The sequence below is a fragment of the Hippocampus guttulatus genome, chromosome 6 (genome assembly GCF_054856545.1).
Source record: "Hippocampus guttulatus isolate MCC_2025c chromosome 6, RoL_Hgut_1.0, whole genome shotgun sequence".
In the NCBI taxonomy this organism is placed as follows: domain Eukaryota; kingdom Metazoa; phylum Chordata; class Actinopteri; order Syngnathiformes; family Syngnathidae; genus Hippocampus; species Hippocampus guttulatus.
In genome coordinates, this window is record NC_141266.1 from 24,918,414 (window position 1) to 24,945,230 (window position 26,817).

The 26,817-nt window shown below is 44.0% G+C and overlaps 2 protein-coding genes and 1 long non-coding RNA gene across 8 annotated transcripts; all 3 read left to right on the forward strand.

Moving 5' to 3' along the window:
* The first annotated feature begins 484 nt into the window (after positions 1–484).
* On the forward strand, positions 485–6,649 carry dhdds (dehydrodolichyl diphosphate synthase). Its single transcript, XM_086114527.1, has 9 exons — positions 485–542; positions 848–917; positions 2,079–2,195; positions 2,263–2,405; positions 3,501–3,617; positions 4,115–4,216; positions 5,158–5,272; positions 5,370–5,477; positions 6,055–6,649. The coding sequence occupies exons 2-9, from the start codon at positions 855–857 to the stop codon at positions 6,298–6,300; spliced, it is 1,011 nt and encodes a 336-aa protein (XP_085970653.1). The 5' UTR covers positions 485–542; positions 848–854; the 3' UTR covers positions 6,301–6,649.
* Positions 6,650–7,835: 1,186 nt separating this feature from the next.
* Positions 7,836–18,833, forward strand: LOC147204389 (uncharacterized). 6 transcript variants are annotated; one of them, XR_015101209.1, is made up of 8 exons: positions 7,836–8,070; positions 9,250–9,267; positions 9,353–9,379; positions 9,780–9,827; positions 9,910–9,963; positions 10,063–11,199; positions 16,782–16,889; positions 18,201–18,833. It is a non-coding gene; the product is annotated as an uncharacterized LOC147204389 (long non-coding RNA). The 6 variants fall into 6 exon arrangements; XR_015101206.1 differs by lacking the exons at positions 7,836–8,070; positions 9,250–9,267; positions 9,353–9,379; positions 9,780–9,827; positions 9,910–9,963 and adding an exon at positions 17,034–17,126 and having other exon boundaries at positions 10,671–11,199; XR_015101208.1 differs by lacking the exons at positions 7,836–8,070; positions 9,250–9,267; positions 9,353–9,379; ... (1 more) ...; positions 9,910–9,963; positions 10,063–11,199 and adding exons at positions 15,750–16,352; positions 17,034–17,126.
* A 2,380-nt stretch (positions 18,834–21,213) lies between these two features.
* Positions 21,214–26,784, forward strand: LOC147204390 (uncharacterized protein C1orf232). Its single transcript, XM_086114553.1, has 4 exons — positions 21,214–24,114; positions 24,721–24,801; positions 24,891–24,988; positions 25,108–26,784. The coding sequence occupies exons 1-4, from the start codon at positions 24,034–24,036 to the stop codon at positions 25,484–25,486; spliced, it is 639 nt and encodes a 212-aa protein (XP_085970679.1). The 5' UTR covers positions 21,214–24,033; the 3' UTR covers positions 25,487–26,784.
* The last annotated feature ends 33 nt before the right edge of the window (positions 26,785–26,817 follow it).

The following is a 26,817-nucleotide window of genomic DNA, read 5'->3' on the forward strand; positions in this document are numbered from 1 at the left end:
ATGATACAGGTAAGAACATTTCTGGTAATGAATGAATGAATGAAGGTTTACAATGCTTTATAACGGGGTGTCTTTTTACCCCAACGTCCAAGCCCCTAAATAACATTAAACATGGCGCAAAGTGCCCCTGCCGTTTTGTCACATGAGGCTCACAAAGCCTTTTAAACAATGCCTGCAATTTTTACGGCGTAAGATCTACACTGATGTAATGTCAGTCAAAACTGCCAGTTTGGTAGCCTCCCGCCTCGTCTCCCACCTCGATTGTTACGCATGCGCTGAGAAGATCTGCCAGTGGTTTGTAATCGTCAAAAGGAATCCGTAGTTTCATTAAAAAAAGTTCTTGAGGGTTTATTTTCATGTCACTTTACATGTCAATTTCTATTACAATATATTAAAAAACTGTCATTCTCCTTAATGTTCCCATTTTTCCTGCCATTAATAACTACTTCCACTCAAATTTTGATATACGCCCCTTCCGCGTGACAGGAACTGCTCTGACGTCACGTACCTCAATGCGGAAGCGGTCGTCATCGTAAAATACGGTGAGTTGGAAGCTATTTGTTGAAATTCTCGTTGTTTTGTGGCCACGGGCGCTCTTTCTTCTCTAGTTGAAATGAATGTTAATGTTTACACCGGGGTACATTTGACAACATTCTGTCAGTGCGTTTTGTTGTTTTTTTTTAACTCGCAAACATTTAGCCTCGATTGAGTGCAATTTGTCTTGTGAAACATTGCAGTGGGATATTTCACGGGAAAAACCTGCCGCTGAAATCCCATCACCTCTCGAAAGACTTTTGCTTTTTTTCTATTTGTTTATCCGCATATTTTTTCTCTAATTACCTCGCAGCCTGAACATGTCGTGGATAAAGGAGGGCGAGTTAAATCTACTGGAGAAGATTTCAGCCAGTATCCTCAAGGTATGAAAAACATCCTGTACTTGGATTGAGATATTGATTTAGAATGGATTAAAGGATAATTGGGTCCAGCCTGATTAAAAAGTGTCTCGTACACGGGCAAAGAAGTGGTAATGATTAGTGAACGTTTTTGTCCCCCTCTAAGGTTATTTCAGATGTAGATGAATGTTGTTTGAGAAAGCTAAAAAACACATGGTCGCAATTTTATAACAGTATCAAAAAGGTGAAAGTCACAATTTTAGTTTGAAAAAAAAATTTCAATTAGAATTTTCTTTGAGAAAAAGTATTGTTTCTATGTTTTGTTTCGTTTTTTCCAAGAAAAAACAACATTTTGACAAGAAAAACAAGTCTTTCTTAAAGTTATTAAAAAGTTACATTTTATCAAGAAATTGCATGTTTACTAGGCAGGGAAAAACTATAGGATATTTTTTTTAACAAAAAAGTCCAATTTGTACAAGAAAGTCATTTAAGGTGGGAGATTAATCATTTTCAAATCAAAATTTTTAAGAGAAAAAGGAAAAAGGCGCAAATTTAGAAGGGAAATATTTCATCAGAAATCTTATGTTTTGTTTGTGTTTATTTTAATGAGGAAAAAGTCAGAACTTTGACAAGAATGACAAGATGAGGAGAGAGAAGCGTCGGCGCGGAGCGCAGATGCATATTTGGAACTGAGAGTCGCCGCTTGGAATTGAAATGGATTTGCATGAGACAGGAGAAGTGAACCAAATCTCTTTTTTTTCATCAATGGATGCTACAGCTTCATGTTGACTTTGAAACTTAGCTTGTAGCCGACGTGTGCACATTTTGAATTCTTCAACAAGGCAACAATACACTGGTTTAAAACACCAAGCTATGAGGGAAAAGGGGTTAGGACTGCACGACTGTCCGTGTTTTATGATATGTGTTGTTTATTATTTTATTTTCTGTTAACTGTTAAGCGCTTTGTTACAGCTGCAGCTGTTGTGAAAGCGCTATATAAATCAGGATGTATTGTGTAAGAAAAACAAGTCTAGCAAAGTCATTAAAAGCATCTTAACATTTTAGGGGGGGGGGGGGATGCCCATTTTTAATTGGAGGTGAGACTTCAAAATGGTCAGAGGAAATATAGTATAGTCGCTGCTTTCACATGTGACCCACGTTCTCTCCCCCCTGCCCCTCTCCAAGGCGGGGTCCATGCCCAAACACGTGGCCTTCATCATGGACGGCAACCGTCGCTTTGCGCGCAGGAAGAACATGGAGCGCCAGGAGGGACACATGCAGGGCTTCGACAAATTGGCAGAGGTGAGCCCGGCTGACATTTCAAAGTGCGGACTTGTTCCACTGCAAACAGCCCTCGCTTGTCTTCCAGACACTTCGCTGGTGCAAGCATCTGAACATACAGGAGGTGACTGTGTATGCCTTCAGCATCGAAAACTTCAAGCGCACTAAGGACGAAGTGGAAGGCCTGATGGAACTGGCCAAACAGAAATTTGAAAGACTTATGGAGGAACGGTGGGTTACCTGTCAATCAGCGGAACCTTTATGACGTTTACGGTACACGTATAGGAGAGTGCGCAGAGTGGGGTACACCGTGTCAGCAAATATCGGGGCTATTTGTTCGTGCATGTGCTATTTTGCAAATGTTTAGATCATTGGGCTCATACGGCCTTTTACAGTAGATTGGCAAGTCCGAATTTTGAGCTCTGTGTAGTACAATACAATACATGCTGATTTATATAGCGCTTTCACAACAGCTGCAGCTGTAACAAAGCGCTTAACAAAACGGTTAACATAAAGTAAAATAATAAACATAACATAAAACACGGACAGTCGTGCAGTCCTCAAATGATTCAAATGAGCAGGTTCAATGTCAGGCTTGCGCAGAGCTTGCGGTTTATCTGATCGTTTGAATCAGGTGTGTTGCAACAGGGAGACCACGAAAACATGCAGGGCAGCGGCCCTCCAGGACCTGAGTTTGACACCTACGCTGTAGGGGGATTGTGACCGCCTGCCGAATAGCCACAATTTATATTGCGTATAATGGACACTCATTGGGCAAAAAATAAGAACAATGAAATTCGAACAAAAATCTTTCAAAAATGCTGATAACTCTTCGGCAAATTATGACATGACAACCGATCGGCAATCTTGCATAGAATGCAAAGTTTCAGATGTCTAAAAGCAAGCACGCTGAAGCTCTTATTTATTTGTCGAGTTTCCTCTGTGATGTTAAACTGAACACTAATCTTAATTTGTTGACAGCACGCGGGCGAGAAGGGGTGCTAAGAAATCATTTAAAGTGTGTTCAATAAGTTTTCACGTGATTGACGCGTGTGAGAGTGGTAAACCAATCAAAGAATGTTTTATAAATGCTCGCCCTTTCGTGGTGGCTCACCGTGTTAAAATTCTTCAACAAGGCCAGTATAAAAAGAAAAGCCGCTGTCATGGAGTCATACGCTTCCGCTGCTCTGTGCAGTTGAGTAAACCCATGATGAGCATGCAGCATGTGACGCGTTTTATTTTCATGCTTTTCCCAATCGATCCATGACTGCTTGTGTTTCATGAACAAGGCATGATGTGTTGTTTTTATGCTCTTTTCAAACGCAGGGACAATCTGGAGAAGCACGGCGTTTGCATCCGGGTGCTGGGCGACCTGAATCTGCTGCCGCTGGACCTCCAGCGACTCATTGCCAAAGCGGTGCTTGCCACCCGAGCTCACAATAAGTACGCTGTCGTCTCTCGTCCTTAGTGGAGTTTTTCTTCTTTGTTGTTGGGGCCCCCCCCCCCCCCAACCCAATTCCAGTGACGTTGTGTTAAACAGAAATGACAACAGAAGACAACCTTTTCCAACTTATTTTCAACCAATATTTAATTGAATACACTCTCCAGGTAGGAGACAAAGAGGAGATTTTTAAGAGGACAAAGTCACATTTTAACCAAAAGCAACTTTAACAAGGAGAGTAGAACGTTTGTGCATTTTTTCTTGTATCTGGGAAAATGTCAGTTTTGACGGGGGGGAATTTCCAAAGTAAAAGTTAGTCGGAAAATGACAGTTGTATGAGAGGAAAAAAAGTGACGTTTACACAAGGTTTTGTACACGGCATTAAATGTTTTCCTTGCAGTTGCACGCTGTACCGGTATAAAAATAAAATCATCAAATATCCAAACCTTTTTTAGGAACGGTACTACTTTTTTTGAATTTTTTATTTTTTTTCCAACAGGTGTTTTTTGAACGTGTGCTTTGCCTACACGTCACGATATGAAATGACCAACGCGGTGAGAGAAATGGCCTGGGGGGTGGAGCAAGGACTGATTCAAGCCAGGTAACGCACGCACGAACACAGGGCAGGTGTCGAGTCGCAATATTACAAGTGAAACAGGTTTTTCTGGGTTTTTTTTGGTGCAATTTAACAGAAGAATTGTCACATAAAGAGAAGACCGCCCAAACTAAGAACATTTGCCACAGCAACTTTACAAGAATACACTTGCTATTTAAATAACTCCCATGGGATCTTGTATTTAAAGCTTCAAATGCCTCTCCCGTTATCGACTGAAATGTCATATGTCCTTTCTCACTTGCCGTACAGTGTGCAACAAGACAGTCTAAACGCCTAATGTAGGAACCTAAACGTCGTCAAATGTGCTCAAACCGTGATCGATGATCACCAAAATTGACGTCGACATCTTTTTGCTCACAGCAACCTCTGAAAATATGGAAATGATCACCCGAGTATTAGGGATTTGATGGTGCTTTCCTCTTCATAGACGTATCGTCCATAAAATACGTAAACGTGTCTTTGCAACGTTATGCAATGCCAAACTTGGAAAAACATGCAGGACATGCAGTTGCCTGTTAAGAAGATAGCCTTTGGCTACACTCTGGGGTTGCAATTTGGCCTGCCGTGACCACACACATAATCCAGTTCGGGACGATTTAAAAAGATGGAAGGAAAGCCCGCTTCCGCCCTTGCTTAGTTCGTCCTTTTTAGAACATTTCTCATCCTCCGCCCCAACAATGGACCGTCCGAGACGGAGGGACCATTCCGTCCATCTCTGGAAATTGAACCCAAAAAGTTGTCATTGGTGGGAATAAGTTCAAATATGGCAATAGTCGTCTTCCTTTAAGGGTGTCATTTTGGCAGCTCATTTTACGTGTCTAGTATGACGAGAGAAAATGTTTCATTTTTGTGTCCGAATGCACTCGTGTGTGTGTGTGTGTGTGTGTGTGTGTGTGTGTGTGTGTGTGTGTGTGTGTGTGTGTTAGTGACGTGTCGGAGGCGCTGCTAAGCCAATGTCTGTACAGCAACAATTCTCCCAATCCTGACCTTCTCATCAGAACCTCCGGCGAAGTGCGCCTCAGTGACTTCTTACTCTGGCAGGTGACGATGACAAAGACTTTTCGTTCAATTTTATTGTGGACTATTGAGTCTTTTTTTTTTTTTTTAATTTTCTCCCCCCCACCCCCTTGCAACTCAGACATCCCACACGTGTTTAGTGTTCCAGTCCGTGCTGTGGCCCGAGTATTCCTTCTGGAACTTGTGTGAAGCCATTCTCCAGTATCAAGTCAACCACAAATCCATTCAGGTGAGGCTTTGCTTAAAATGACCAAAACGGCAGATTAATCTATTAGGAAATGGTTCATTGTTGTCATTCTCTTTTTGATCCATTTTTTGTTTTGAAATTGTCCAAATCATTGGAGTTTCTAGAGCCCCCTGATCGCTCTTGGTCCTACTTATAAGTGTGTCAATCTAAAATAGTTTATCGTCAAAATTACAATTGAAGGTGCTTACTCATCGGTTATTTGAAAAAAGTTTGAGAAGATAAATAGCTGCACTGGACAAAAAGGGACCTACAGGCAAGTCTACATAACAGGATTGAGACATTGGCTTCCTGTGTGTGCTCCTATTTTAGAAACGCATTTACGGCGCACTACTGCGTCACTGGAACTTTTCTCAAAATAAAGCATTCTTCCAAAATAACATATTTTGATTGGAACTTAGAACTGGTGAAGCCAGAACAGGCCCCGAGCAGGCCTAGAGCAGCCCGGCCCAACGTGAACTAGACAGAAACTCCAGATTAGTCACTCCAAGCCTGATTTGATCCATTATCCAAAATGGCTAAACATTCCTCAATACCGTACCGGAAACTCTCCCCCTTCCAGAACGCACGGGACGTCCACCGAGAGCACCAGATGCTACTGCAGCTAGAGGCTGACCGCACCTGCGCCTTGTCCGCTGAGCACCTACAGCGCCACGGCAACGGCAAGCCCGCAGACGCTGGCCGCAGGCAGGAAGCGCTGTCGCGCTACGTCGCCCGACGGCAAGAGCGAGTTCGCCACTTCGTGGAGGTGCTGACGACCAAGCGGGACTCTTTCTTTACTGACTTGTGCTACGGCGGGTCGGCCTAAGAGCGCCTCGTTGTAGACCCCGCCTCTTCCTACAAGGTCTTCTTCTGCTCAGTGACCAGAAGAGGGTGACGTCAACCCCTATGGGGCAAGAGAGTTACTGGCATATTTATAAATGTAGATTTAAATGTAAAAAAAAATAAAAAATCGTGATAACAGGAAATAAGTGTCTGCTCAAAATGAAGTTAAATGCGTTCGTTATCTTTTAAAGTGCATGCTGTGGTTTGTGGAGTGAATGCTGTGCCGTTATCATCCGGTTCATCAATGAAGGTGTCAGTCGTGTGAAGTTGATGACGTAACTAGGTTTTGACCACTTTTATCAAAAAAGAATAAAGACATTATTGATTGTCAATCAATGAGTTGTGATTCACTCTTTTTGAAAGTGTCCTTGCCTATACAATAGTTGCATATAGAAAAATACACTTTGCTAGATGTAAAATTGAGGTTGAGAGAATTAATATCCCTTATAAAATCTGATTAATGTTACTGAAATACATACCAGATGTGAATAGGCACTTCCTTTCATAACTTTGCTGCTGTAAATTGGGAATTTCTCCATCGTGGGACGAATAGAGGTTTTCTTATCTTACAAATAGATAATGGCCCGTCCGACATCATAGAAACAGATGAATAAATAAAGTACAATTCTTCACGTTTAAATACAGTAGTTGGGCATCAACAAGTCAGCCCTTTGCAACAACTGTCAAAGACTGATATGAAGGAATCTCCGTGAGTGGTCGCATTCCCTTGTTGTGACATACTGAGCGAGAGTACAGCCTGACCGGATGATGTTCTTCTAAAGAAAATTCAATATATATACAGTATATCTATACACATATATACATACAGTATATCTATATATATATATATATAGAGAGAGAGAGAGAGAGAGAGTATTTTTCACTGCATTTCTGGTAGCAGAGGACTTGAATTTTATAAAAAGGGATAGTAGAAAAGGAGCTGAACCATGCATGATCTTTTAAAAATCAACAAATGTCTTTGTACGGAGTGAAATGATCGCAGCTCCACAGTACCTTGTCAAAATAAAAGTGAGCCGAGTACGGCGCCTTAATTTAGCAATTATTTAAATGTCCATCAATTTAAGGAAATGTGATGTATTTTATTGTTAGTGTTTTTTTAAATATTTATATTTATTATTCATCCCCTAATTTTGGTCATGATGTAGGATTTAGTCAATTTTTTATTTTGTTTTTGGGTGTAATTGTATTCATTACTTAATTGAGCTCTGTATTTATCTGAGGATATTTGTTACTTGATTTTATGTAATGTCTTATTTGTTTGTCGGACCATTAGTTCATGCTGCAAATTATTTTTTAATCTATTTTCATGGTTTCATTAATGTATTCATGATAGAACCTTAATACTGTAATGAACCCCTGCAAATCCATCTGCGGGAAGCGGTATTATTGCGTAGTTTAGCACGCTCCCTTGAGGCGCTTACTCGGTACTTCCAACGAGACCCCCGCTCCAATCTCTCGTCTTCAACCAAAAAGTGGTGGAGTCCCTTGGCCACGTGACACGGTGGTATCCAATGACAGGGGGCGCTATGTCCAACTGGTTCAAACTGGTTTGGTTCTTATATTTCATGGTATAAACTAGAAAAACATTGCTTAGCGATATACATGCGCCATTTTAAGCAGCTCCCCTGTCTGCACAGAGTACCGTGACCCCCTTGTGAGAAGGAAAAAAGACCGTTTTGCCCGTTATTTTTTGTTTTCACATTTTATCTGCGACGACATGGCAAAAGCGAAGGTAAGATTTGCGTTTACGTGCGAGTTTGTTTTTACGTGCAGAGACCTTGGCGGTGGTTTTCTTTTCTTTTCTTTTTTAAATTTTATAGTGAAGGTTATGTGAGGTTGTCGTCTTGCGTGTGGAAACGTCATCGCCATGACAGCCAGCCGAGGCGCGCAAACTGCGCAAATCTGCAGCCTAAGGAAAATTAACATGTCAGGTTTTTTTCCCCGTTGGTAACCATATAATTAACGAATGTGCTCGTGAATAACAACGTCGTACCTGTTGTTTTGGCCTTTATTTTTTTTAACCTTTTTTAAAAAAGCCAAAGTTTAGTGTCATTTTCGCGCCAAACTGCTCGCACATACGTGCATATGTTGACGTTTACGTGAACTTGACGGTTAGCCGTCAATCAAAATGTAGGTTTTGTAAGCGAGGGCTTCAGTGGGGGATGGGAGGGAGATGTGACGTTTTTTTTTTTGTTTTTTAAACCACGAGTCCTCTTAGTTTGCTTCGGCTAAGATTTTTTTACCCCCCCCCCCCATAGACATTTATTGAATCATAATTCAAAATTTACATTTTAACGTGGCCTTATTTTGTATTCGAATGACGTATTGTTGATTTCCAGCCTCCGGAGCAGCCATTGGGCAATTTGAGACTAAACCACTCATTTCCGGGAGTTTTTTTTTTTTTTTGAGGGGGGCGGTGGTTTTAAAAACGACATTTTCCCCCGTTGTTTTAAATTTGAATTAATTTGTACCCCTTTGTGGTATGGCAACGGTGCTAAACAAGCAGTAGTTTGCTCATTCGAAGACCGTCATTTCGTTAATTTCGTCTCCTTGCGTTTACATGGACAACCACCCGCCAAAAAAACAAAAACAAAGGGAAACGTCTGGCTACAAATACGTGTTGTCCTGGCAACTGTTGCCGCCCACCATTTATTTGAATTTAAATAAGAGCGGGAAGGTCACGTGCTACTTGGCCAAAAGACATTCCAAATGTTTGCCTAATAACAGGGTAATTTCCGGAGCCATTTTCCCCAGATTTTTACGAAAACAATAATTAGAGTGTGATTTTTTAAAATCCATTACAATATGAATGACTATGACAATTATGCTGTCAGAGTAATGAAATGTTTGAATTGTTGCTACTTAAGGTTAATGATGATGTTTAATGGTTTATTTATTTTCCCCTCAACAGTCAAGTGCCACCATTGAGGTTTGTTACATTTTTATTCACGTACACTTTTTAATATAACAATTGCTACATTATGGCTACATTTTCACATTCTTTCTCTCCACAGAGACGGTGTTCGCCACGCCTGTTAGCGGTGCGTTGCATACACTTGAAAAACTGTTTCCTGACTTGCACTGCAGCCATACTCACACATTTATTCATACTTGACTAGACTGTGATTCATCGATGATAATAATACTGAGATAATTGTGTTATTTTTGTTATTTTGACTTCAAAATGGCGCCGCGAGAGTGGCTGCCTTTCCAGCAGCTCCTATATTTTGTTGTTCTACTTCTTCCTTTCCTAACTTTGCTGCTGTGAATTGGGAATTTCTCCATTGCGAGACTAATAAAGGTTTTCTTATCTTATCTTATCTTAAACTTACATACATTAGAGCATTGCATGCTTGTCTGGATGTTTGGCCCACCCCTATTCCATGTGATGCTCGAAACTAAAAAAGACTTGTAATAATGAAGATTATTCTCATCCTGTAGAAACCCAAAGCCCCTCCAGTGGAAGTCAAGAAGAGAGCTGCCACCAAAGTATGATTCCCACCACTATCACTGACATTATAATGTTGAAAAATATCTTACTGTGAGTTACTAATGACAACTTGTATTGTAGAAGGGGCCCAAAGCAAAGAAGACCAAGGCAGAGAACGGCAACGCCAAGGCCGAGGTAGTGATGAATGATACTGGAACCTATATACACAGGTGGTGTAAAATCTCATTTTTAATCAATTGTGTGTTTTTTCTTTCCCCCCCTTTAAAAAAAAAGCAGCCCAAGGCCGACGCCGCAGAATCCAAATGAGTTGACATCATGCTCGACATGCTCTCTCTATCCCCTTCCCCTCCCACCCCGACCCTTCGCCACCCCTTCCTGTGTACTTGGTGATTGTACAGTTTGAAATAAGTATTTTTTACCAAGTTTTATATTACAAATGTCCGTTATTAGGTTTGCCTTGCACTTGATGTAACACGTGGTGTTCTCACGACGCTCACTCATATCTATTTTGGAATTTCTTACACCCCCACCATTCATACCTCATAGCTAGCCGTCTCTCTTTCTCTCCTTTCTGTCTTTTTTTTTTTAACTGCTGAGTTTTTGACCCTTTGACACACATTTTCAAACATAAGGCAGCTAATAAAAAGTCTTAAGTTACGACTTACCAAATGTTTTTAAAACACTGTATGTTTAAAAAAAAAAAAAAAAAAGATCTGCCGTCCTCCCCAAGAGACACGTATCATATGAATTTTAATGACCCAATGAAGAAACTTGCCCATAAGCTATGTTGATGACGCCGATGGTTAATCTAAATATTGCTGAAATAAAACCTTTTTTTAAAAAAAAAACAAAGCTCTAAATCATCCTTTGTATATTTATTTTGCAATTCCCCAATATAGAATACAGTACTGCCATGCCACATTGAATGGAATAGCCGCTGTCCTCGTCTTGGCCACTGGGTGGAGCTCTCCGTTCATTACAAGTTGGGAAAAAGTGGGTCAAATATGACGCATGTTGTAAAAACTTCGTCGGCGCTGCCATGCCTGAACAATGAAGACTTCTACCCCTGTACGCTTTACTTTTTACTGCGGGGCGATGATCAGAGGGAGCAATAGGTGAGTGTGTCGAGAGAGAAAAAGAGAATGTGGACGTGTTCATTCCTTCAGACGTGAGAGGGGTGTATTTCACACATGTGCAATGGCACCTACACGCCGGCACCAGTGTGTGGAGCCCCATCTCCCCTTTTAAGCATGTGGATCACGACCAGCCGGTCCCTTAAAAAAGCCTCATGTCCTCACGTTACACTCCTTGCACAAAATTCACTCCAGTTGCTTGGCCCTTTGTGACAGTCAAGTTTTACTTCGGCACGAAGAATTGTTTGGTTAATTAAAGAGTGGAGCCCAAGGGAAGGTAATTGTGGTTAATACTCGCCCCATTAATGGTCAAAATGGTTCGATTACTGTTTTCATTGTGACCTTAATCGTTGAATTAGTTGGTGCAAATGACACATTGTTGCCGTTTGAGTGTCAGGCATGTGCATTTGTTTGATAGGTAAGGCGCCTAAAAGTGGTTTGAGCGTTGCTCAGTCAAAATGTACTCCTGTGAAACCCCTGTCTTACTTTTAAATCATCAAATATGTAAGCCCGAGAAATGTCCGTTTAATCAATTGCAAGCAACGCCCGAGTCCCAACTCTGCAGTGTGCGTTACTTTTGGGTACATTTTAAACGAATCTTTAGTCAAATGTATTACCATGTGTTTTCATTTTATGCAAGCTGTTATGTTTGTGTTTGGGGTGTGTGTGTGTGTGTGGGGGGGGGGGGTGTCTTAATTTGAAGTGAATGAGGAAACTTGTTTTTTCCGAAATTGTCTATGTGTAAATTAGACGGGCGATGAGAAATTAACTTGAACCTGTTTGCATGAGGTTTATTTTTGTTCCTTTGGTTATTTTTTTTGTGCTGTTGTTTTATGCAATCCCCTCAAAAGTGTACATTTATTTTTGTTAATTGCCACAGTTTCAAGGTCGTAATGGCCGTTTTTGTATTAGTCTATGATTAAGAAATGTTTGCAACACATTTGAACAATTCGCTGTGACGGAACTTGATATAAACTTTACTTTATTTGAAGAAATTAGGTGAAATTGCGCGAGTTTAACATACTGTACTCTATTGTCACCGTGTAAAGAAAGATTTGTTGGGGGGTTGTTGTTTTTTTTTGTTGAGAATTTATATTTAGAGTTATCAATTTTCAAACCATTCATAGTCATTGAATTTAGTTTTTTTTAAAGAAATGAACGCATTATGTAGCTGAGCCAGCTTTTACATTTCAAGTGGGTCCCTTTCACATGCCCCCATCGAATGTAGTAGCAGTGTGTCGCTCATCTAATGAAGTAATTCTCGGTTTGCTGTAGGCTCATTTGCAAAACAAACGTTTTACAGTGATCCCTCGCTATTTCGCGGTTCGTTTATCGAGCCCTCGGTGCATCGAGGATTTTTTCAAAGATATTCATTAAAAAAATGCGAAAGGCAGCGAAAGTCAGCAAAACGGCAGCAAGTCACGTAGAGCAACATATACAGTACTACATACATGTTTACTGTATGTCGTTATTCATACACTAACCTAACTTATACATGTTTAAATATATTAGTATATAGCATTAAGTAATGTTAATTACTACAAACATGCATGTATACCATTACATTTGGCCTTATAAATATTATTTATACTTATACACATGTACCTATACCATGGGCCGGTTCGCTACTTGGCGGATTTTCGTCTTCTCGATGAGTATGCTAACTATATGAACACATACGAACTCTAAGTACACAAGCTATCATTTCTTGTCATCTTCAAGTTGTGTGTGCTTTAACGAAGAGTTTGTCATTACAGAAAGTCAATAAAGCTAAGGGCTGGGGTCTGGTTATCGCAGAAATGAGAATGCTATCACGTGTAACCTGCTAGCTAACCTGATTTTAACTCATTCAGTACCAGCCAATTCTGGACCAAGTCTGAAAAGCCGTTTCAAAACGTCTTTGGGAGTGAATGAGTTAAAAATAAATAAACGGGTCCACCAAGTTCTTGGTTGTCATATCACACATAATAGTAAAGTAAAAAGAAATTTAAGTTTTATTGTTTAACGACAAAGTCGGAATGCCGATAGTGCCGGTCTACAATGTCAACCGTGCTCATGCTTGCATCATACATGCCAGATAGCTCACCCTCTTAAATTTCTCACTCGTGACTATTACGGGTGAAATTGAAATTAATTAAATGCATAATGCCATAATTGGAATGCTAAATGAGGTTGAGCAGATGTGCTCGCATAACACCGAACGTTTAACCTGTTTACTACAGCTCATCCAAAGCTCGATGAGACACTTGGAGAGCTCGCGTTCCATTTTGCCTCCTTTTCACGTTGCGGTCGGGCCTCGGGTGCCGAATTTCCCACTTGCTGGTTTGCCTCGAATGCAGCACGATGCAGCCGCTGTACAGTGCGAACGGGCTGCTGTGTGACGTAACCGTGGTGACAGATGTCCAGTTGCATTGAAGCCGGTGCTTCTGATTGGAACCCACCCCCCGCCCCTACTAGTCGACTAGAGAGCGAGGAAGGGAGGGGAAGCTGCAAAAAGTGTGGGTGAAAAGGCGGGACGAAGAATGGAAATGAAGGGCTTTCATTGGCCGGCAGGAGTAGAGTACACGGTGTACTCTGCGTATGTTGACGCCTGACTCTGGATGATGTTGACTGAAGCGAGCAGCCTCCAATTACGATAATGATAATGATAATGATCATCATGAGACGTTGTCAGACTGAGCACTAGCATCTTTGGAACAGCATGGCTATGTTGTGCCAGTGTGATTTGCACTGTTCCGCCAGTGTGAAAGTGGCTCTTTTGTTTACGTACTTCAGGTAGAGAATTCCAAGAATGGTTCCCAGCTGACTCAGCAGGGTTGCTGGCCAAACGCTCGTCATAGTTTAAACCACTCCTTTCTGAAAAGTAAATAAATCAATAAAAAAAAAAAATCATTGGTATTACTTCTTTCTCCTCCCTGGCATTGGTCTTATTGTAACCTGCCCATATTTTCGGGGCCGGGGGACTTATTTTAACCTCCGAACATTTGGTGGATTTATGCTAGTCTTTCTTTATCAAGATGTTTTTTTTTTTTTTTTTTTTTTTAAATAAAACTACAATTTTGTGGGGTCACCATACTGTTGAATCTGTCTAACTGTCTGGGGATTTGTGGGCATCGTATTTTTACCGTGAAACTTTTTCACAGTTTACGGGATTCCTATCTTATTCCGTGACATGTTTGGGATTTTTGGCAGGTTAATACCTGTGCAAGTTTCGGGCCATTAACCGTAGAATTATTTTTAGCTGCACAAGATTTGTGGAATTATGCTGCTGTACACTTTGTTTTTAACTGCAACTTTTTTTTGGTGGCGGCGGGGGGTTAGTTTTTACCCTCTGAAACATTTGGATTCATGGTCGTATTCGATTTTTTTTTTTTTTTTTTGGGGGGGGGGGAGGGGTTCTAATTTGACCTGTGGTATTAGAGTAACATTATTGTAACCTGTGCAACTTTTAGGAGAGTTGAGGTAGTCTTGAAGGCAACTTTGGGGGAATTTAAAGAGTTATACCACCTTGCATCAGATTTTGGGCAACACGCAAGTGACATTTTGTATTTGCAGCTGTCCAATTTCAGCCTGCGCTACATTTGGCGTCATTACAGTCATCTATTCTTAACTCGCACAATGTTTTGGACAATTGACAGGAGTCTTATCCAACACAACCATTTTGAATAATTAATATTAGAACCGTGTGATTTTTTTTTTTTTTAACTCCAAAGCATGCCAATGAGTTGGTGTCTTGACATGTGATTGAGAACACACCCATGCAGTGTTTGTTCGTAGTCAGTCATCAACGTGCCTACCTAAAGATAGAATGTGGCAAACGGCATCCTGAGGTTCCGACCTCGAATGCCTTTTCTTGTTTGTTTTTTGCCCTTGGGAGTGTTGATGGGCAATCTTCATTCCATCGGTGATGGTTGGATGCCTTTTGATAAAACAGATTTTCCCTACAAGTAGTTAGTGCACATGTACCGGTAGTTAAAAAAAAAAAGGGTGGGGAACTTCGGCTGGCCTGCTAAAACATTTTATCCAGCCCACAGTGCATTTGTTACAATGAGTAAAATTGTCAAACTGTCGATATTTATTCATTTTATTTTTCAACTTTGCTTCGTATTGTTCATAAATTTGCTTCGGTCCTCGCAGCGGAGACAAAGACTTCAGGAAACTCGAGACGATGCCAATTTTCAAACTTTAAGACCGCCGCATTAAAACAAATTATGAATCCAGCCTGCGAGCGCGCGGTCAAAAGTTCTGCGCTAACTGAGCCAAAAATGTCCGATGCGGGTTTTACGGCACGACGTCCACTTATTTTTCAACCACAAAATATGACGGAAAAACTGCGGCAGTGATGGTGAAATTTCAGCAAATTTAACATGTTTCATGAATACATTGAGAACGTCGCCCAAATTCGTACGCAAGTCGCAATGATGGCGCGGTGCCAACATCATCGGCGTTTGTCTCTTCGTTTCATTTCAATGGCACGTGCGTATTGAAACAAAGACGGGAAACGACACGCTCGTTTACACTTTTGAGCAATCAATTCCGGTCTTTGGTTTTGATCAGAGTCCCGAGGTCTGTGCGCGCGTGTCCCGTCGGCGCCGGCGTCCGACGAAAACGCGCGCATCGGGAACGGTTGCGTAATCGCCCTCTTGGACGCGCACGTGCGCCCTCATGAACGCGTCGTTTCCCCCGTTTTATTTGTCTTCATCTGCTAACGAGCTAACATAGGACAGTTTGTTTTGGGGGAGGGGTAGAAGTAGAGGGGGAAGTTGGGAGGGATGAGGGTTGGGGGCGGGGGGGGGTTGTGTTTTGGTAGGACCACCAAGTGAAAGTAATGCTTTTCGACAGCCCCGGTGTGCGTGTTCCTGCAAAAAGTGGGCGTGTGCGCCGCAGCCCAGCCTGGCAGATCTGGTTGGGCGAGAGCAGGCGCTTTATAAAAAGGCGCAGAAGAAGTACCTCGGTTGCTCTCTCCGCTTGGGCTTGGAGGTGAAGGTGTCGGCGGACAAGTAAGGGCTGGGGCGGCGGGAGAGACTCCTGGGCCAAGTTCTCCCAACTCAAATGATCTGCTGGACTTGAAGAATACAGCTCGAAAAAGTCTCGACGGGATTGACATTGCGGAATCCTGACAAGACTTGCTGAAATCAGCGTTGTCGCTTCGAGGAATCCTTGCATACCCGAGGCATCTTTTTTTTCTTTTTTTTTAATGTTCTGTAATTTTCCTGTCGAGTCGGGTCATCCTCAAGACTCTTGAAGAACTTCCTCAAATGGGGATCGTCTGCCTGATGCGCTAATCCGACTCCAAGCAGGTTGACGTTCTTGTTTTCTAACGGTTCCATCGCCGCAGACGATGACCCCGCCTCGACGCTTACGAGCTCTCGGGGCGCTCGGCTCGTCCAGATTCTGATTTTCATCCAACCTTTGTACCAGTTAAGACCGGTCCGTATCCGAATATCCCGGTTTACGACGGCGGCGGACGAAACCCCGGACGGTCTTTCGTTTGAAAGAGTCTGGCGTTTTGCAAATGCGTTGCGGAACAGAGGAGGGTAGGATGCGGAAGCGAAAGATCCAGAACGGCGCTTTGGGGGTTCTCCAACCTTTGCCACGTGCGGTACATTTTGTTCTTGTCTGGACATCATCCGGAGCGTGTGATGAGAAAGATGCGGGCCGCGGCCTGGGGGGCTTTTGCCGCTTTATGCCGCTGAGCAAATCTAAGCCAGATGATGGACGCTTAGCACGTCAATCAGACGGCCGGCTTGTTCGGAAGGTCACGCGGTTCTCGTTTGCGAGGGACGCTTCGTCCGGGTTTCCCCTTCCGCCGATGGACTTTTGAAGACGTCGGCTCACGAGATTCTTGTGCTTTCGCAGGCCCTCGACAGCCGCCCCGTCTCGCCACGGCCGCCCCGTCCCGCCGCATCCATCGACATGATCATCAGGCTGGGACGGCTGACGCCGGGATACTTTCGCCTGCTCCAGGTAGCGACGCCGGGCAGATTCCAGAGCTCTCGTCTGCACCCTTTTACACTTCATTCCTGAACACGAATCGGACGCCATTTCGACCATTGTGATCGTGTTTTTTTTTTCTTTCTTTTTCTTCATCCCGGGCCCGTCATCACAAAGCGCGTGGGAGCCGTTGTCGCAAGGTTTTGTTCCCTTCTTGACTCTAATTGGGAAAACAAAGGCCCTCCGTGCGTGACACAGATTGACCTGGCGGTACGGCGTTCATCTTGTTTACTTTGGGTTGAGGGTTTCTTTTTTTCTCCCAGACAACGGAACACAGAATGACATGTTCAAAAAACGTTGAGGAAAGATGGCGATTGTCGCATAATGTATACCACCACCGCCCTCCCCACATGCACACGCAAATACCGTCAATGACTTCATTCTCGTATCCGACCTGACGGTAAGAGGAACGGTTGCATGAAGTGACCCGCTACCGCACCGGTTGGACGGCCTGAAAACGAAGGTTTGGCAGTTTTCCACTCGAGAATTTGTCTTCCTTCAGCTTTTTTAGCTGGCTAGCAGCTGTGTAGCTAGTAATGTTTTGTGAACAAAAGACTGAAATTTGCTTCTTCTGTGTTGACGGGCATTTGAGTGGGATTCAAGATTTGACCCAAGGCGTTAGCTTTATTTGCTTGCTACGTGCCATATCTACCAAACGTTTTGTGCCCAAACCAACTTTGATTTGGCGCGCCGTTTGACAAGGAGAGAGGATTGAGATTACCGTTAGCTTCCTGCGCTAGCCGCCCGGCTGGCTATGTGCCACATGCTTGTGATTAACAGTCGTGTTTTTTGTTCTTAACTTTGACTACAGCATCTTTGCTTTGATTGAGCAACTTTTTTTGTGATTAAGGGACTGTTTTGTGCATCTGGGTCAGTGAGTTTGTGCCGAGTAAAGATGGCGACTGCCGCATTCGTTTTTTGCGCTTGCCGCCGTAGGCCCGTGATCAAAAGGAAGCATTTTCAGCCACCATTCATTTTATTACTTGAAAACAGGCCATCTTTTTATTTATTTATGCATTTTAATTAAACAGATGAGCCTTGTTCACTAGTTTCTGGACTTGTACGACAATCTAGAAAGCCAAAACGTGTCGTTTTGACAAGGGGTCAAGATGGCGGCTACTACGTTGGCTTCTTGTACTAGCTAGTGGCTATACATTTGCAATCAAAGGAGATATATGTTGTGAACACATTTAATATTAGCCTGGTTAATTTTGTTTGGGCAACTGTTTAAACGTGTACAGTTTTATAATAAATCGTCTTAATTTCCTTTTGTCCCCGCCACAGAGGCAAGTGGCGGGCGAGGTGCAGACGCAGCCGCGGGACCGTGCCATCAATCAGATTGCCATGATGTTGGCCATCATGGGTCTCGGCATGTCCTACTACAGTGCCAAGCAGATGACGGAGAAGGTGCAGGCCCACCCGGTGCCCTGAAGTGCAGAGCGATGGCTGGGATGGAAAGTGAAGATGAAGTCATGGCGATGTTATTGTGGTTTTTAGTTTTCTGCAATCAGACCGTAAGGGGGTGACTCTCCTGATCGCACTCGGAAGATGATGCTGCGTTGCAAAGGTGCATGCAAACGTGGTCAAGTCGCGACGGTGGGCGAAATATTTTGTCATTTACTACTTGAATTCTCAACGTGGATCTCCACGTGGGGCGACTTGGAAGATTCTGGGAATTTTTTGCACAATCGTGTAGAAACGGTTTGTTTTTCAGCAAAAACGTGTCATAAATCACTACGTATTTTATTTGGGGGCGGGGGGCAATCCTCTTGTGACACTCAACATCTTATCAATGTCTTATATACTGTATGTACACCACACTGAGCCCATGTGTGGATTTTTATGACTTTAATTTTTTTTTTTTAATCGAGAAATGTCACTTTATTTGGTAGTTATTTAATAAATCTGTGAATCCTTTTTTGCGACGATTGTCTATTTCGGTTTCCTCTCGTCTTATTCGTGAGAAGTAACCAAACGTGAGTGGTGAACAAAGCGCTGAAACGACAAGTCCCAGAATGCATTGCGGCGCAAAGGCCAAAATTTCGATACCTTTTCCCGAGAGTACTTTGGAATGCGATTACTGAACTCCGTGCATGACGCTTTCGAAAGAGATGTGATGTTGGAAGGCTAAGAAACGTCTTGTGAGCGGTGGTTGCGACCCTTCGGGTAAGGTTCGTCTTGAGCAGAGTTTTCGTACGACCGCCGGTCACTTATTAGCGCTCGTGCAAATCACGCTTAGCGATTGTTTGACGGCAAAGGGAAAATGGCTCGTAATATCACTTTCGAACGCGCGCTCGCTTATTTCTATTCTAAATTGACTCGCAAGTCGACTACGGATTGTAACACGGGACATTTTGCTGGCAAAGTCGCTCTTTCCCGCTGTACTACGGTGACCTTTGAGGGTCAAAAGTTGTTTGGAAAATAACTGCCGTACATCATTCTCTCTCAGAAAGTGAATACGTGCTCACGTACGTGGACCGGTTGCATGCCGTTACTGTACATTGCCATTTTTCTATAGTGTGGATGGTGTCTGTTATTTGTGGCATGATATGCTTGGGATGAAGAAGTGGATTCGGTCCAAAGGGACCGGCTTCCAAACGAATGGCTACAATTTGGGAACAATGCATTTTTTTCCTGTTTTCTGGGTGGCAACAATTTAATCGGGCCTTCTCCCATCGAGTTATGACACGTCACCGGCATTGACAGAGGAACAAAGATGCATTGTTTGAAGTAAATCATTTTCTGAAATCTGCAGATAATTTCCTGTGGCGCAGGCTTAAAAGCCCCCAAAATGAAAATGTGAGTCTGTGACCTTAGAATTGAGCAAAAAAAAAAAAAAAAAATGCTGAGGTAATCAATTCTTCTGAGCCAGAAATGAGTATTTCATTCCAGTGATGGTCGCAGTACATCACATTTGATGAAACGCGGCTTTAAGTGCACATGGGGGGGGGATTTAGGCCCACATTTGGCATTCCCATGGTGGATTTGTGTTTCCGCACGTAGCCCCTTCGTGACGGCGCATGCCCACTCGCTCACCATTGCCCCATGATGCTGTGCGACAGGCCTCCAGACCTCGCCTGCCACCACGTGCCCCCACCCCCTCCCACCGCCCCCTCCTTCGTTAATGATGCTGGCTGACGGGCGGCCATTGGTTGAGCATTGACGCGTCACCCAAATCGGCCCGGTTGCGAGGCGCGGAGACAAAAGCATGAGGATTCGCTCATTGGCATGAATCGTATCAGGGAGGGGTTTATTTTTATTTATGGAGTGAGAGGGCAGGGGCTTCCCATCACGTTTTATGACATGTGTTGAAGATTTCCTCCACAGCGACAATTTTTGGACGCTAACTGTACATTATCTGAACTTAAATATTATATTATATATATATATGGATGCAAAAATAGTGCTGCATCTAGTTTTTTATTATTTTTTTTTTTTCAGCGCGCGTTTATTCGATGCCTCCGCATCAGTGCTCGGTGCGTGTCGCAGCAGCGTGTTGCATCATGTGCCTTGGCCAGTGCGTGTTCAGGATGGAGCTTCACACCGGACCGGCCTCTGGGCTGTCGTGACAACGTGCAGGGTGTGGGGAACAAAGTGTCTCCATTGACAGGCAGGCGCCCGCTCGGCCTCTGCTCACCCCACGCTAGACTTTTCTCTGAAAATCACCAAAAAGCTCGATAATTGGACTGCAGTTGGCTTTCTGGTATTTGCTCTTCACGCCGCTTGAGCAAGTGGCTGCCTTTTTGCATTTCAACACATGCAAGATTTGAAAATGATCATTTTTTCGACAAAATTGAGTGTAAACTGCTTTCTTATAATTGCTGTTTGGAGTGTCTGTGCAGTTCAGTGGATTTTCAGCTTTATTTCCCCATGGCTGCCTTTCTTCCATCGGGATGCCCATCATCCATTTGAACCCGTTTCCGTCTGCAAATGCTGACAATCGTCATTTTTCGAACAAAAAAAAAAAAAACCTTTCGAAACCAATTTGCTCCCTTGTGTGTATTTTCTTCGTTGGACCTATGCTACGAAATGTTCTGCGTCTGAATCACGTTGACTTTATTTGGCCTCTGCCTACCCTTTTTTTGGTCAGGATTTACATCCATCTGACTGCATGCAAGACCCCCGTTTCAAAATGTACAATCTCAAATGAAAAGCGCCGATGTTGACCTGTAACTTCCTTCCTTGTATTCCTCAATGACAGCGCTCATGTGGTGAAGCAGGACCACTTGTTGTAAATCACACCAAATTTTCTTCCCAATGCTCCGCGGCTGCCTTTCTATTTATTTTCATCGGGATTGACAGAAAAGCTGCTCATCTCCGGCTTGATGAGCACAAAGGTTCTTTTTCCTCCATGTGGCTGCTTATATTATTTGACATGCTGTCATCTTTTCGCAGCAACATTCTTGAAAGTCACGTTTTGACACAACATAAGGTGAATTGTTTTGAAAAGCGATGAAACGCGGTATTTCCTGAATCGCTCCCTAAGCCGAGCGCTACACGTTCAATTGTAGACAGGAAATCAGCCCCCCCCCCCCGGAGCTTCTCACGCAGGAAACAATTTGAATATCCCAGCCGGGCAGGGTTAAAACAACTTTCTCAGGCGGTGGCTTGCTGGAAACAATAAAGGCCATCGCGAGCGAGGGTGGAACTAGCGAGCGAGCTCGATGGATGGTTTGGATTGGGGTTTGCTGAATGGATTATGACAACAACAACAAAAAAAATACCCAACAGATTTTGAAAACTCTCATTTAATGTCCTCAACGAACCAGGGAGGAGTGACCGAAGTTATTCTCCATTCTGGCCAGGTGGCATTGCACATTTAGGACGTTTTGCTTGGTGGTGTGCTATAAGATTTTTCAAAAATTGTTCGCCTAATAGCATGATTGCCCAAGTCCTTTTTGACATTATCAACGGAAAAATACCGAGGCGCTTGCTGAAAATTGTGTTTTTTTTTGTTCGTGTTTGTGAAGAGTCGCATTCATTCGGGCGCCGGTAAATGTTCTGGCTGTTGTAATTCCACGACCTGACGGCAGGGGCAGCGCTTAATCAGCAAGCTGTGTCGCCAGCATGTTTTGAGGCCACGGGGAAACGGCGTTGTCCCAACACAATACAGTTTCAACTACCCAGCTGAGACATGTCGTACAGTTTTTAGCTTTCTTACTTGAACTTTCTTGATGTTAAATTTAGAACTTGTTCAATATTGTTACATACATATGCATACATAAGATAAGATAAGATATCCTATATTAGTCCCACACTGGGGAAATTTACAGCCTCCAGCAGCAAGAATGACATTGCTTAGTAATTAACTGCACACGGTTACACTCACAACAGCTTTTCGATTATGTGAAACAATGTGAAAATATGACTGTATCTTTTTCAACCCAAAACGTCTTGTGTTATATAACGTGACGCACAGCTTGAGTGCCTGTTCTTGTGTACATACTGCACTCCTTTGTTTTGTTTTGCCTGGTAGTTTTTACGGGATCCTTCAGGCATCTTCGTGTGGCGCAATTGCGTCCAAACTCTTATGCAACATCCACTTTTCTTAAAGGAATGCCCACCGACACCTCATTTTCTTTGCTTTTTACAAGAGCTGCCACTCATTAAACTGTCAACGGTGTATATAAAATGACGACAGGACGTGATGCTTGCCGCTTATTAAAATGCCTGCCATGTGGAATAAATGTTGCCGTTTGGCAATGCGACAGGCCTGCTCACGCTTCGGCTGCACCAATAAATAAAGGCCTTCACACTGGCTCACACTCACTAAAATGCACACAAAAATGAAAACCTTTTGAAATGACAAAATAAAAGCGAGCTGGTGTGATATAATTTTTGATGGATGACAAAGCAGCTACGAACGAGAAGGCTTTAAAAGAAAAGATCACGGATGGATAAGTGCCTTGGGTCGAATCTCCAGTTTTCAATCTGCCTCGGCCAAGAGGCGGGACCGTTACGCCACCTAACGGCGACCTGCGTCATTTACTGTCGAACCATCTTGTGAATGAATGCTGCTTCGAGGATTTCATTGTCTCATATCTCTTCGGATACGGAAAGAAATGCTAATTATTAATAGAGTTCCAGTATCGAGTGGGTGTGTCATGTCCGCTGTGAAAGCCGATCTCCTCTGTGTCCATTCAAAACAGTGTGTGTGTGTGTGTGTGTGTTTGTGTGTGCGTGCGTGCATCCATAATTCACGCTCACCTTAAACATCCTCGCAGGTAGATCAGCGTTAAACATCAAAGGCAATACACATATCCGCCGCATCCCCGTTACAGTTTTGTAGAGTGCAATAACTCTCCAACTTTTTATTTTAAATATCACCCCGAGTACCGCGATCACGACCAGCATTTAAATGCAGTAGCAAACAAAATAGTGGTTTATTCCTAAACAGTATATTTGGTATTATTGTACCGTAAGCCACTCGTAACATGATGCAAAGAATGCACTTGAACACTTTGCTTGAATATGGGGACGGGGGCAGGCAAATAAGGACTCAATTACAACTTATTGTACGTAAAAACAAAAAAAAAAAGTTACGTCGTTATTCAGGGTTAGATATACTGAAAAGTTCAATCCAGTACAAATCAACTGAATTTGGGCAGTGATTCTTTTGTGTACCACCAGAGGGAGCCCGCGTAGGACTCGCGTATGCGTGCGACACTTTGAGACTCTCCGTTGTACTGACACGAATAGTCTGCTTATTATGGTGGTCTGGGTTGAATAAAAAAAAGTGCGTGTGAGTGAGCGTGTCCGTGTGTGTGCTACTGGAGCCAGCGGTGTCTGACAATGGAGGGGTGGCTCCGTGAAATATGTATGAGGAAATCCACACCTGTTTCCAGGTAACCCAGGCAGGCGTCCTCAACCGTGACGCTCCCTCGCTCGTTTGCTTACTCACTGAGTGTGTGTGTGTGTGTGTGTCCAAGTAGGGACAGTACAGACGCAGTTGCAGGCGCGCGGGCTCTCTTGATGCTTTGCTCCCGGCCTCCCTCCTGCTGGCTGTCTGCTTCCTGACCATTGGGTGAAGCGGGAAAAGGAGGAAAAAAAGGACCGCCTCGAGTGAAGTCTCGTCGGCGCGCAGGCGGCATCGGAGCAGCGTCCAGCCGAGGGCAGCATGAATCCTTTGTGGAGGCTTTGTAAGAGCAAAGTCTTGAAGACGCTCAACCTGGAGTACGCAGACGACTTGGCTGAAGAGGTACTGAGCGACGTCCGCACTTTCTCGAGCGATCTCGCCGGCCATCCCCCCGCAATGTTGGGAAGGCCTTACGTGCGATACCGACGCAGGATCTGGATCCGAAAAAAGACTAAAACAAAGACATGAATAACGCTGACCTTCCGAAAACGAGGTTCATTGAAGGCCTGCGGTGCATGACGCTTCCTCCGTGAACCGTTTCGCAAAGACGAGCTGATTGGTTGCGCTTTTTTAAATGACTCCTTTTTGGCGGACGCGTCACCTTTCCCTAGCAGAGTCTCAAAAATGTATTTCACATCACAGTGAAGTGGAAACATCGAAGTTTGACCAACAAACATTCCCGAGAGATCTAAATGTATAACGTTAGACGTCCCTACTGTACTTAGCCAGTGATTCTTTCACATACCACCAGAGGGAGCCCCACGCTTGGAGAAACGCTCCAGCGGGCCTCATTTTGGCTCCGTCACAAATAAATGACCCAACCAAAAAGAGTCGCGAGAAACTCAATCCGGCACAGAAGTACAACGGAGGGATCGTCTGGCATTGCTTGGAGTGACACGCCAGGCCAAGACCTTCATTTTGTGTGTGCGGGTGTGGGTGTGTTTTCAGGTGAGTGAGGCGGATGAAGACGTGATGAGTTCAGTCCAGCAAGACGAAGGCCAGAATGTCGCCTCCGAGCTGGCCCGCAAAGTACGCTCGATGCCATTTCCGACACGGACACCTCCGTTGACCTTTGACTTTGCGCATGTGTGTGCGTGTATGTGTGTGTGTGTGTCCAGATGCAGGGGGCAGGGACCAAGAGCTGGAACAGACTGTCGGCTCTCTTCAATAAAGAAGACGAGCACCAACTATTGCAAGAGACGCCAATCGCTGACCAGTCAGTAGACTATAAAGTGTGTGTGTGTGTGTATGGATAGATAGATGTATTTTTTTGGAACTACTTACGAAAAACAAAAGCAACTCCAATGCCCGACTCCCATATTTGTATCGTGCCAGTCCACTTGCAGTCAAGCCAGAGGAACCTTCCAGGCCCGCACGCCGCAGTGGATTCTGGGATAGCTTCGCCGCCAACTGGGCCGCCAAGAAGCAGGCGGAGGCCGCCGCCGCCCGCGAGAGGACCCAGGACGACGAGGGGGTGACGGCGGCGCCCGAGGGGGAGGAAGAGCAATCCGCGTCGGCGGGGCCGTCCGAGGCGGCGGAGACGGACGGCGCCGAGGAGGCGGAGCCACGGCAGAGCCACGGCAACAACGGCTTCTCCAAATACGTCACGCTGGGAGGAGGAGCGGGCGGCGACGATGACGCGGCTTTCAAGTGGGACTTTGTCACCAGCAAACTGGCCCAGTTGAGGAGGGCCAGCCTGGCCAAGAGCGACTAAGAAAGCATCCATGAAATTCACCCCTCGCTCGGGAATTTCAGGTATTACTGCGGGTAAGAAAGAAATCAGAATGCGGGTAACCGGAACGGTGGACGAATTCAACCTCTTTCTGACCCCCCCCCCCCCTCTCACTCCCCCAAATATTTTTTGAATTGTTCAACATTTTTTCGAATAGATGACAAAAAAAATCTACGATGGGTATAAATGTAATTTTCGATCTGGTTCCGCTGTAGCTTTTGTCATGTCGATTCATACGGCGGAACCTCGATTGAACGGACCCCCGAGACCGAGATTCACTGGACAGAATATAGTCTCCGGCTCCATGTAAAAACGCCGCTCGACATCATACCTTTCAGTCTTTTAGTACCAAAATTGGCCACAATTCTCCACAGCGACACTCAACGTCGCTGTGGCGCCCTCAACGGATGGTGACCGGTCACGTGTTTCCGGCTTGCACTGCTCTCCTAATAGATCGACACATTTGACAGTGAGTCGACTCGAGCAACCTCAAAGGTGCCTCAATAGGTTGCACATCGTGACAGGAGTGACTTTCCCCAACAAAACAATGCACGGATGACACGGCGGCCGTGTTAGCAGGGGCGGGAATCCCTTCAAATGCAATGGAGCAGACACGTTAGCTTAGCCTATGCTAGCTCAAATGTAGCACGTCATATCGACCCGATTTGAAATCTACGGCTGTTGTTTTACTGAACTAAGTCGCGTCGGCATCTTTCGGCCATCCTATTACGTGACACAGTTTTTTTCCCCCCTAAAAACCTTCATCGCTTGCATCTTATCGTAATAAAAGTGAAGAAAAAAGAAGCGCGAACATTGTGGGCGCATGAACACGGCCGGATGCCCGCCAATTATCGTTCCTCCAAGCACCACAAGAAATATTCATACCGATTCATACATCTCTCATCAAAGACAAATGTATCTCCGACGATACAGTGGAAAGAAATGCCACACTTTGAGTACAGATGGGGTCAGGCTTATTGTGAAATGACAACATTGGACCCCCTCGACCTGAGTCATAACGCCATATGGAATCCAATTGTGACGTCACTGGATCAAACAGAATCCAATTGTCTTTGAATCGTACCACACTGAAACATGTCACAAATCAACTTTTATTGGAGAGATGCGCGCACGCACGCACGCACACACACACACACACACACACACACACACACGCGCGCATACTGTCCAACAGCAACTCTCTGGGATTGTTTGAGATTTTTTTTCTTTCTTTGATTGTGTGGTGTATGTTGGATTGTGCCGTTTTATTTTTCTTTGAATGCTGCAATTGAAATGTTTCGACCAAATAGCAG

Excerpts from the sequence above, each read along its gene's own strand:
- LOC147204390 (XM_086114553.1), top strand. The coding sequence starts at position 24,034 with ATGAATCCTTTGTGGAGGCTTTGTAAGAGCAAAGTCTTGAAGACGCTC. Across the intron at positions 24,802-24,890 it reads CCTCCGAGCTGGCCCGCAAA|ATGCAGGGGGCAGGGACCAA; the intron begins GTACGCTCGATG and ends GTGTGTGTCCAG. Across the intron at positions 24,989-25,107 it reads GAGACGCCAATCGCTGACCA|TCCACTTGCAGTCAAGCCAG; the intron begins GTCAGTAGACTA and ends GTATCGTGCCAG.
- dhdds (XM_086114527.1), top strand. The coding sequence starts at position 855 with ATGTCGTGGATAAAGGAGGGCGAGTTAAATCTACTGGAGAAGATTTCA. Across the intron at positions 918-2,078 it reads TTTCAGCCAGTATCCTCAAG|GCGGGGTCCATGCCCAAACA; the intron begins GTATGAAAAACA and ends CCCCTCTCCAAG. Across the intron at positions 2,196-2,262 it reads GCTTCGACAAATTGGCAGAG|ACACTTCGCTGGTGCAAGCA; the intron begins GTGAGCCCGGCT and ends CTTGTCTTCCAG.